At 40.3% G+C, this 11,579-nt stretch overlaps 1 protein-coding gene across 1 annotated transcript; it reads left to right on the top strand.

Moving 5' to 3' along the window:
• The first annotated feature begins 9,887 nt into the window (after window positions 1–9,887).
• On the top strand, window positions 9,888–11,342 carry LOC117635218 (stemmadenine O-acetyltransferase-like). The gene has a single exon (XM_034369569.1). It carries the CDS (start codon window positions 9,888–9,890, stop codon window positions 11,280–11,282), a length of 1,395 nt encoding a protein of 464 aa, XP_034225460.1. The 3' UTR covers window positions 11,283–11,342.
• The last annotated feature ends 237 nt before the right edge of the window (window positions 11,343–11,579 follow it).

The following is an 11,579-nucleotide window of genomic DNA, read 5'->3' as shown; positions in this document are numbered from 1 at the left end:
CATTCACGCAACGTGCGATATTAGAAGCATACCCATCGGGAAATTTGACAGACGATACAAACTTTAGAAACTTTTTTTTGTCATTCGGTTTCATAGAAAAGAATGCAAGATCCCTTCTAGCTTTATCACTGCCCCTATTCATCCATAAACCCCTTCGTATGCCCATTCTTTCCAAATCAAGACGAGCTTTGATCGTGTCCTTCGTCTGCCCCTCGATATCTAGAATCGTGCCCACCAATGTGTCGAATACATTTTTCTCAACATGCATCACATCTAGATTGTGCCTCAATTTCAGTTTCAACCAATATGGGAGCTCAAAAAACATAGGCTTGTGCGTCCAGTTCAAATGTGTAGAAGGTCTGGTCCGACTAACTGTTTTCCCGAACGGAGCAAAATCCAAACGGTTCAGCTGTTCCAAGATCTCATCACCGAACCATTCTCTAGGTCTGAGGCGACGCTCTGTGTTCCCGTCGAACTCTTTATCTTTTTCCCGCCACTCGTGGTCCCATGGCAACCATCTCCGATGACCAAGGTAACAAACTTTTCCTGCGTGCCAACCAGAAGTTACATCTTCCTTGCATACAGACATGCCATATAACCCTTTGTGCTCCACCCAGAAACCATTGCATATGCTGGGAAATCATTCACAGTCCACATAACTGCTGCCCGCAAAGTGAACATCCTCCCAGTTGATTTATCGTACGTGCGAACACCGCTTGTCCATAAATCCTTCAGCTCATCAACCAGAGGCCTTAAGTACACATCAATTGACCTGCCAGGATCCTCAGTTATCAAAACAGTCATCATCATGTATTTTTTTTTCATGCATTTCCAAGGCGGCAAATTATATGGGAATGCGAAAATCGGCCAAGTGCTGTGGTGTTGGTTTAGAACCCCATACGGATTGAATCCGACAGTGGCAAGTCCCAATCTAACATTTCGGGGATCAGCAGCAAACTCGGGGAACGTTCGATCGAACTCTTTTCATGCCTCCCCATCTGCAGGATGCCGCATCACATCATCGTCTACCCGTTTTTCCTTATGCCATCTCATGTCTGTGGCAGTATGCATCGACATATACAATCTCTGCAACCTAGGTTTAAGGGGCAGATAACGCATCACTTTTTGTGGTATCTTAGTCGCTCTATTCTGGGATGTCATTTTGAACCTCGACTCATTGCATATAGGGCATGTATCCAACGTTTCATGCTCTTTGTAGAATAACATGCAATTGTTTTTGCAAGCGTGGATTTTTTCATAACCCAATCCAAGACCATGCAACACCTTATGTGCATGTTTATGGTCTTTCGGCAAACAATTGTCCGTCGGAAGCATTCTCTTGAAAACCCCAAAAAAGTAATCGAAACACAAGTTCGACATACGATACTTTATTTTTCCGTGCATTAGCTCCACAATGGCAGTGAGAACGGAAAAGCTCTCGAACCCCGGGTATAACTCTTGGTTGGCATTTTTTAACAGTTTTTCATACTGTTCAAACTCCGCACTGTCTATTGGTGTAGGCGCGTCATCTTCCCCTTCCTGATTGATGTTGGTCGATGCGAATGGAAAAGCATCCTGTATAATACCCATGACTTGATCATTAGGATCCACAATAGGTTCAACATTGTCCACTCTTGGGGCATTTGAAGACGAAGCATGGTCTACTTGTTAGCCGTGAAGGTTCCAAATGCTATATGTTTCAATCATTCCATTCCTTACTAAATGAAATCCAACATTTTCAATTGACTCAAACAACGTGTTGTTACACCTCCTACAAGGACAGCGGATTCTAGTTGCACCCGGGTTGTGTCTACGTGCAAACTCAATAAAATCCTCGATTCCATCCAAGTATTAGTCTGCGCATCTATTCGGGTTCTGTATCCACCTTCTGCTCATAATTCCTGAAACCACAATCACGACACAACAATCACAACAACTTCATACGAAGTTATAATGTCACCTTATGCCTCCGGTAAGGGCCCTATCCCATTAGGGAATGCATAGTCCTATCACGTAACCTACGGCTACATGAGATTAGATTTCGACGTGGATTAATTTCGGCAGCATCTCGACACGGTTCTTGAAGTGGGCATAGGTATAAATACCTACGTACCACCCGAAGAACGTACCGAGATGACACCGAAATCTCCACAATCGAAACCTAATCCTGTAGCCGAAGATTATGTGACAACACTATGCATTACCAAACTGTCCAAATAATGGGACAATTCAAGAATTAATTGGACCGCAGTCATGCCTTACGCATCCATGCACGAAATCCAACTAATCTCGAATGGGAAACTACGTGTTACTAAACATAAAAATAAAAGTACGAAGTTAATTTCAATTAACTTCGTACATCACAACACATTGTGCTACGTCACGCACAATTTCACAACATTATAAACATATAACTTCACAAAAAAGTACAAACATAACAAACAAACTTTTACAATAACATACCTTCTCAATCATTCTCCACCAATCACTAATCACAAATATCCCTAACGAGAACAAAATTATTAGCATTAGTACGAATTTACATTAATACATTTAAACTAACGACAAAAAATACATACCTAATAAACGTACAGAATTCACAGCAGAGCAGCAGCAGGGAGGGAGAGTGAGAGAGAGGCAGAATGCAATTTTTGCATTCTGCCTCTGCAATGGAAGATACAAATATGAAGAAGAAGGACTTTGCGCGACGAACAAGGAAAATTCGTCGCGCGAAACGCCGTCGCGAAAACCCACTTTTCTGTCGCACAAAACAACATTTCCGTCGCGCAATCACGTGTCGACATTTGCTTTTTTGCGTGACGAACAAAATCATTCGTCGCACAAAATTCCGTCGCGCGAATACAATCCGGCGTCGCGCAAAGTTTAACTTTCGTCGCTCAAATAAAACTATTTCGTCGCGCAAGAACGCACCGCTATTAAACTTTACGCGATGACGGCATTTCCGTCGCGCAAAAACCCACCTGCATATTGGCGCCAAAAATAAGTTTCCCTCATTTTCTTACGCGACGGTTGATTTTTTCGTCGCGCTAACTTGTCTTTTGAGACGAAAACTCTCATCGCGCAAAATTTTTTTACAGCCATAAGAGGAGCCCATTTTCTGTCCATCTTTGCGCGACGAATATGTGGAATTGTCGCGCAATATAGTCATGCGCGACGATCTCTATCGTCGCTCAAGAGTTTGGCGCCAATAACATAGACTTTACCACCTTTGCGCGACGAAATTTACTTACGTCGCGCATAGCCTCTTTCCGCGACGACATTATTTGTCGCGCTAGTTCTCTGTTGTATGCGCGACGGAATATTTTTTTCGTCGCAAAAGTGCTCCTTGCGCGACGAAATTTTCTTCGTCGCGCAAACTTCCGTCGCGCAAATAGTAAATCGTAGTACTGTTTGTAGATACACAAAAGCACACACATCATCAACTTCCAAAAAATTGTCTCTCTGATTGCAAATCTGTGTCATCTGTTAAGATTATGATGTGGAACAGAGTTTCATCTGGTAAGATTTCGTAACCCTTGGGATCTCAGAAAAATCTGGTTATGTCGGCGGTTTTCTATATAAACCGTCGTGGTTATTTCAATTCTTGTCATTAAGTAGATCTACCGACGTAGGATAAGAAAATCAAAGAAAAAATTGTTAACAAAAATTCTTATTAAGACGACGGTTTAAATTAAAGGTACGACGTATAAAATGAATAAATACGATGTTAAATTTTATAGTACGATTTAAAGATAACGTCGTAGAACTATACGATAATGACGTCGATATATTTATATTTTCCGTCGTTGTACATTAATTTAATACGGCGATATTTTGTATTTTAAAGCCGTGGATTTGTTTGTAATTATATGGCGTCTTATACGAAAACCTCGTCGTGTTATTTTATGAGTAAAATTGGCGGCTTTTATTGAAATCGTCGTCTTTACTTTCTACGTCGGTCGATTCATAACTTCTGCCGTTCTTTGTTGGCTTTGATTGTTTTCTGCGGAAATCTGTTTCAAATAGGCGTCGGTTGTTTAATTAGGTACGTCGTTGTTTTTGAACAGCCATTTGAATCTCCATTTTTAGTTGTCTAAGGTGGTATTACACGACGGTGTTTTTAGAACCGTCGTCTTTTTAAAAACCACGACGGTTTTCACTTAGACCGTCGTTGTTTTCTGGTCATCTTTTTCACTTTTTGTAGTAGTGTACACCTAGGGTAAGAGTCTTGAGCCTTAATTTTGAGATTTTCGGGCGAAGTGTTATCGCTTGGGACACCGACGCACTGGCGGCGCGTGTGGTAGGCCGTGGGCACTGTAGAAAAAGATGCATTTCATCCCAATGTGATCTCCTGGTCCTCACGAGTGCGTAGGTGTACTCGGATTTCAATTCGGATGTTGTTTGACTATCGAATAGATTTACGCCTATTGTGCGTTATCAGGGTTCGATAGGTTCAGACCGTTAGATCGACTTCATTCCAATATATGTTACTCTAGACATTCCTAGTATCATGTAGGAATTCGCGGATAGTGTCCCGGATGTTCCGATTTAATAACTTAAAGTTTGCATTTTACGATAAATGTCCGATCGTGCGATCGTGAGCAATCTAACCGTCTGTTTCGGACCAAACTTACGAGACGTGTATCCTAAACCTTGTGGAACCCTTAGGAACTTTCAAATTGTCTCATTCCTCGTACACTCACTAGAAACCCAGGAAACTAGGATTTTAATTCAAAGTTCTCATTTGAAACGCTTTGTATTAATCTCGTATTCACATTCTGAAATAGGTATTCCGACCAAGTACACACAGCAGGTCCTCTCAGGGTCAAGCAGCGTGGGACTACCTATGAGTGGACTTTGTTTTCAAATCTTATGCATGGTTTTATCATGGGAAAAAAGGTATGCATAATGTTTTCATGGTGTATTGGACATATTATTTATTCAATTGTTGAAATTGATATTTTTATGATGCATTGGCAATATAATTTGGGTTTTGACATATTTTAAGTATCTTGAGTATGTATTTATGGATTTTGAGAAATTCTATCTATAATTGTCTATGTGTGGGGTACTTGAGTTGTTGAGATGAGATTGTGGAAAGAATTGAGTATAGAATGTCAGTTTGGAGTGCTATAAGCACTACCCTATGTACCTCCTCGGATTTGGAACTTGGATACGGAAACTTGAGATACTTGGAAATGTTGGAACCCGGGGCATCCTTGATGGGGTGTTGCTGTATACCCTTGATTGGGTAGTCTGCACGCTTAGGACTGGTCACAGGAGTACGAGTTTTGAGGGTCTCGGTAGTACGTGCTGGCTGAGAGTTAATCCCTCAGTTGGACGGCTCGTTCCCTAGCCACATGGTCAATTGAGGAATTCTTTTATGCGGGCTCTTCCATGTGGACTAGTCAAACAATCCCCCGGTTGGATTGTTTCCCCGATACAACTAGGTGATTGTCATATTTATATTATATATATCTCTTATATTATATATTTATATGTATATATATACGACTATTCATTCGTTCTTGCTTTTGGGTGAGGATACTTCTTTGCCGATCATGCCAATGGGTCCGCTTTCGAGAGTTTAGTTTCGGGACTTACAATATTTGAGTGATGGCTTTGTAAAGTGTTCTTTATGGATTTCGGACTTGGCATCCGGTATTGATTTAACTTGATATGTATATACTTGACTATGTTGGTTTTGGGATGTATTTGGATTTCTTGCATGGTTTTCTAAACGGTGGGGTTTATATTATGTTGGTTTACACTGAACTGAACTTTATTTTTGTCCACTCACACTTTTCTAGTTTGCACCCTCTAGCCAGTAGTTGACTGTGCTCCGTAGCCGAGCCGGATCGTGTGCTTCCAAATCTTGAGTTTTCGTAGGATTCTTTCATCATTTAATTCCCATTAAACTCTGTTTTGTTGCAATCGAATTTCTTAGATATGCTTTGTTATTGCCTGTGCTAGGGTTTGATTTATGAGGCCGGATTCCTTTGTAGTAAATTGTTTATTTCTTTACAAGCATGTTGCTGGTTGGGATATTAAATTGTGAATTTTGAGCAGGTTGAAATTTGGGGAAATGTTCAATTTGCAGGGGAGACTCTGCCAAATTTTTGGTAGAAAGTCTCGGTTTTTAGTAAGTGGGCCCGGCATCGGGGTAATGTCAGTAATAAGACGGTATTCGTCCCGATTTCTGAGGAAATCTGGGGCGGGTCCTGTTAGTAGCATCTTTTTTGATGTGGTAAGTCATAATACGCATCAGTATAATCAAAACCATTGATGCCATAATGAGTATTTAGCACCAATGCTAATTTATTCCTCGATGTTATTAAAGATTTAGGCATCGGAGGTCAACATTCTTTTGGCACATGGTAACAACTTACACATCGGAGATTATGTCAATAGCGATATCGTAAATAACCTTTAGCAACGGATAGTATCTGAAGAGTATGACTATATCATATCCGTTGCTAAAAGTCAATTTTCACATAGTGTACTGTCACTGTCGAAGATCAGTGCCTCGCTACCAATATCCCTTTGATTGTTCGATGACTCTCCATCGAATGCGTTGGGTTCACTATCATACCAAGACTCGCTATTGGACATGTACAAACAAGAAAAAAGGAAACTATGCCATGCAAAAGATCAAGCTATGGAGTCCTACGGCTATCGCTACCTACGACAACTAAACTACCGAACGTTCTTCATGTTCATACATGTTCATAGTCTAGTTTAAGCCATAAAGGTGCATTTAATCAAAAAAAGGACGGAAAAGGCAGAATACCTTGTTTTTACGATGGTGGAAGTTCGTCGGAAATCACTCCCTCGTGAAAATTTTGCCGAAAATCACCTTGGCTGCCGTAGGTACACACAGGAAATCGCCTTTGCAAAGCTCTCGAAATTGCTCTCACAGGCACAAGTGACTCCTCCATCCGGAGTCACTCCTATTTATAGGAAAAAGAGCAACCGGTACAACTCGAAAACCTAACCAAAGCCATAATTACCCTGCTTCGCATGTGTGTCGCGACATGTGGCACCAATCAAAGGAGGAAACTATCTGCATGCTAAGCACCTAAGGCTAAGCGCCATTATGTGTAGTTGTCTCCGCTTCCCAATGAACACACCACATGCAGAAGCCCAAATGACAATAACGCCATCGGAGCAAGCAGAATAACAAGCTAGGCCATGCCGTTCAGAAGAACATGACTACCGAATGGTATAACCAATTTGGTGACCTTTAAGAAACCTGGAGGATGCCTCAAACAAAAAGACCAAACAGCTCCTAAGAAAAGTCCAGGCTCCTCGCCCCAGACAAGGTCACCAAACGGCACTGTGCGAACTAACGGAGCACTGAGCTAGGCCTTCGGCGAGCCAGAGGCACCGAAAAAAAAAAAAAAAGCAAGTCCCCAACTAATAAGCTTTCTTAGATGAAAACTTGGCGGACTCCTGTTTTTACCACAATTAACGAACCAACAGAGGAACGACACGTAGACAAAAGAAGGAATCGTTAAGGAATGATTTGGCACCCCTAACTGCCGAGCGCACGGCCAGACCCCAAAGCATCCTTTGGACATGTGGAACACACATACTGGATGTCTACAGTCCCACATCGAAATTCTACACAACATGCACACCTCTCAAGACTTATAAAAGGGGCACAAGTCCCAAAATGGAGATAACAGGAACTTTCGGCATAGCCATTACCCTGTCCAGTTTGCTATTCACTCTGTACTCACTTAAGTATCGGAGAAGCTTCAACCGGTACCACACTAGTGCCCTAGGCCTTACCGAGCATTCTTATTTGTGGAGATCAGCCTCTCCACTGAGGCCCATGACATTCCGAAGGCAAATACATCACTAAGTTGGGCCCAAAAGTGCCGAACCATTTTTGAGCATCAACAAGTCTTATATACTGTGTTGCGATCACCTCATATTGATAAAAAGTCCAGAGAGCAGTTTGAAATGGAAATCAAGAAACAATATCTGGTCATAAAGACACAACCGCATGAATTGCAGAAGAAGTTTTTTTTGGCTAAAGCGCCAACGTATATTTGGAGCTCAATATGATCTCCTATTTTCTTGCAAGACTCGCTTGGATAGGGAACAACTGCAGAAATTGCTTTGAAGCAAGATCCTAGCATTGACCCTTCCCTGAACCAGAACCAGAACCAGCATAGCGCCGCTGGATGGTTCTGATTAACACAATAGGGAGGGGAAAGAGAGCACTTCAAATGATGCCCTAGTTTGCATTATGGCTGGTGTTTTTCAAGTTTTGTAAGTTTAAAATCTGTTTAGTTCAGATAGGAAGATGCAGAACTGTTTTTGGTTATTGTGGGATTTTGCGTCCAAGTTAGAGAATTATATGAGGTTGCTATAATAATCCAACACTTGACATTTTCAACTTGGAGTTGGATATCTCACTGAACATTTGCATTATCTCTAATGTTAGAAGGCACAGGCAAAGAAATACATATATACATTAGGGCTGGAACTTCCTGTGCTGCAACTTCTTTTATTTTTCTTTGCTTTATCACCTTTACCGTGTGCCAGATTCTTCACCTATTCCATATCCTTGCTTATATTTTTGTTTGTTTGGTGACACCAATTAGCATATTCATCAAATTAGTACAAAGAAATTGTAAACCAGTAGATGGGTGGGTGTGTAGAAGGGTAGCTAATTTGAAGAATGGGTCAATGAGCTGCCTAATTCTTAAAAAAAATATGGTCCATTAATAATTATCAGTTGGCACTGAAGCATCACGTACAAATCTTGGGTCCTACTTTGTTTATTAGAAGAAAAAAGAAAAAAATGAATATTATAAGAGAAAACTTTGGGCATTACATTACGTAGCAAGAAAACAAATATTATAAGAGAAAAAATGGAGAGGAAAAGGTTAAGCAAGTCTAATGCTATGCTTCTACATAACAAAAATCTATATGCTTGTAAAGGACTCACTAGTATAGTGATTTGGAGCAATTGTTCTTTTAGACAAGGTTCAGTTTCAATAGTGAAACTTAAGTTACCTTTTTGCTATTCAATTTCCTCATATTTGGCACTATAGCTACTTTGTACTTTATTATGTTTTATCAATAAAAATATTTTCGCTTTTTTAAAATTAAAAAAGGAATATTGTGCACTGGATTTTGCATGATTGGGAGCATTTGTTCGTTTTATCTGTAGGAATTTTTTATTTATTTTTTTATTATAACTATTTGCTGGCATATTCGTTTTCAACATAAGAACTCATTTTTAATCATAAATCTTCCTAATGGAATAGAAATATCCAGAAAGCTTCGCAAAGCATTCCAGATTTGCCTGGCAAAAGTGGACAGTGTTATTATTACAAAAGTAGACAAATATTATCTATGTCCATAACCTAAGAAAGCTTATCCCTATTGACCCAAAAAAAAATTTTTTAAAAAAAAAAAAAAAACTTATCCCGAGTATTTACTTTATTTTGAACGAAAAAGTCAACAAAAATTCTCAATTTTAGGAGGTAACACCATTTTCCAAATTTTCTTGAGAGACGGTTCAATGAACTAATTAAGAACTCGCACAGTTTGCATTTTGTGTTTGGATTATAAACTGATAATAACTTAGTTATCATATATGAGGGAGATACGGATGGAAGCCTCCATTTCCAATCATCATTAGTAGTTAGTACTGAAACATGAATCCCGAGCTCCTAATAATTATTTAACTTGGGTTAACTCTATTGCGTGTCCGCTCTGTTGCATTCTAGAGAAAAGCACTACAAGGGGGACCAACAAGGAAGCATAAGACAACCTTGGCTAAAATTATTGGTATATATATATATACACACACATATAATCTTGGTTCCAATCCAAAGTTTGAGGGAGTCTTTCTAATTCAATTAGAAATGGGTAGTTCTATCCGTTCTCTTGTCGAAATCACCTCAAGAAAGATCATTAAGCCATTATCTCCGACTCCTTATCACCTTAAAGCTCTCAAGCTCTCTCTTTTGGATCAAATTTTACCTCCTACGTTATATGGAACCCTCGTGTTTTTGTACACCAACCATTGGCATGGTGCCGGTTTTGTCTCCAATGCTTCTAAGCGCTTGCAAGAGTCTCTATCCAAAACTTTGGTTCTCTTCTATCCACTGGCTGGCCGGTTCAAAGGTCCTGCGTTCATCGAGTGCAACGATGAAGGGGCTCATTTCTTGGAAGCTAGGGTTAACTGCCAGCTTGCAGATTTTCTTCAACAACCAGAGCCCAAGTTAATCAATCACTTGATCCCCCAGTCCGATTCTGAAACAGCTCAAGTAGCCTTGGGGTCTGTTATTTTGCTTGTTCAAATCAATTTTTTTAACTGCGGAGGAATTGCTATTGCAGTATCTCCTTCGCACAAAATTGCAGATGTAACATCGCTCTACGCATTCGCACGAACATGGGCCGCCATAAATCGTGATGAAGATCAATATGATGATGGAGTTGGAGGGCAACTAGCGTTGCCGGAGTTTAATGGAGGAAATTTGTTGCCGTCTACAGACTTACCGGCCATCCCAAAGACCTTGGAAACGCCTAGTGAAAATTTAACTACTAGGAAATTTGTGTTTGATGCCTCAAAGATGGCAAGTCTCAAGGCCAAAATTGAGGGTGTTGTCCCAAACTTCATCCCCACAAACGTACAACTAGTTTTGGCAATCATCTTAAAATGTGCTATTGCTGCTTCTCATAAGTCCAAGCCTGGGACTCCAATCAGGCCAACAGTGCTGTTCCAAATGGTAAACTTGCGAAGGAGAATGCTCCCGGAGCTGCCACAAAATGCCATGGGGAATTGGTTTTGGCCACTTCCAATCTTGTTCAAAGAGGATGAGACCCAATTACACGAGTTGGTGAGCACGATGAGGAAAGGTTTGACAGATTTTGTCATTGAGAAGGCAAACAGATTTAAAGGTGTGGAGGGATTCTTGGCAGTGTTTGAATGCATTAGAGAGAGGGGCCAACTTCTGAAGAGCACTAAGGACATCAATCTTTATTGGGCCACAAGTCTGTGCAAGCTCCCTCTGTATGAAATGGACTTCGGATGGGGAAAACCTACGTGGGTCACCAGCAAAGGCGGCTATAAGAACGTAATTGCGTTGTTGGATACAAAGTTTTGTGATGGAATTGAAGCTTGGGTGACCCTTGATGAACAAGAAATGGCCATATTGGAGTCTGACGAAGAGCTCCTTGCATATTTGGTTCCCTCAACCCCAGCACAAACAATGTTTGATATCAAGTCTTCAATAAAGTTGAAATCTAATATGTGAAAAAGGTATGAATTATCTCTTCTCGTGGATTAAAAATAAATAAATAAATAAGTTGTGTGTCATGCATGAAGAAAAATACTACCAGACTAATAGCTAGTTTGTAATCAAGTATCATATAAAATATTAGACAGAGTATATTGAGTTTCAATCTTTTGGAACGGATTGCTTTTTTATTTATATTGGATTCATTTGAGTATTGATGTCCCTAGTAGAACCAAACTAAGCAGCAAACTTTTGCACTTCTATGTATGGTGGAAAAGCTATTGGCCAAAATCTTTTGATAATACAGTGGGCGGA

This window comes from Prunus dulcis, chromosome 7 (assembly GCF_902201215.1).
Source record: "Prunus dulcis chromosome 7, ALMONDv2, whole genome shotgun sequence".
In the NCBI taxonomy this organism is placed as follows: Eukaryota; Viridiplantae; Streptophyta; class Magnoliopsida; order Rosales; family Rosaceae; genus Prunus; species Prunus dulcis.
The sequence above is the reverse complement of the archived record's forward strand: the minus strand, read 5'-3'. Positions and strand labels throughout refer to the sequence as shown.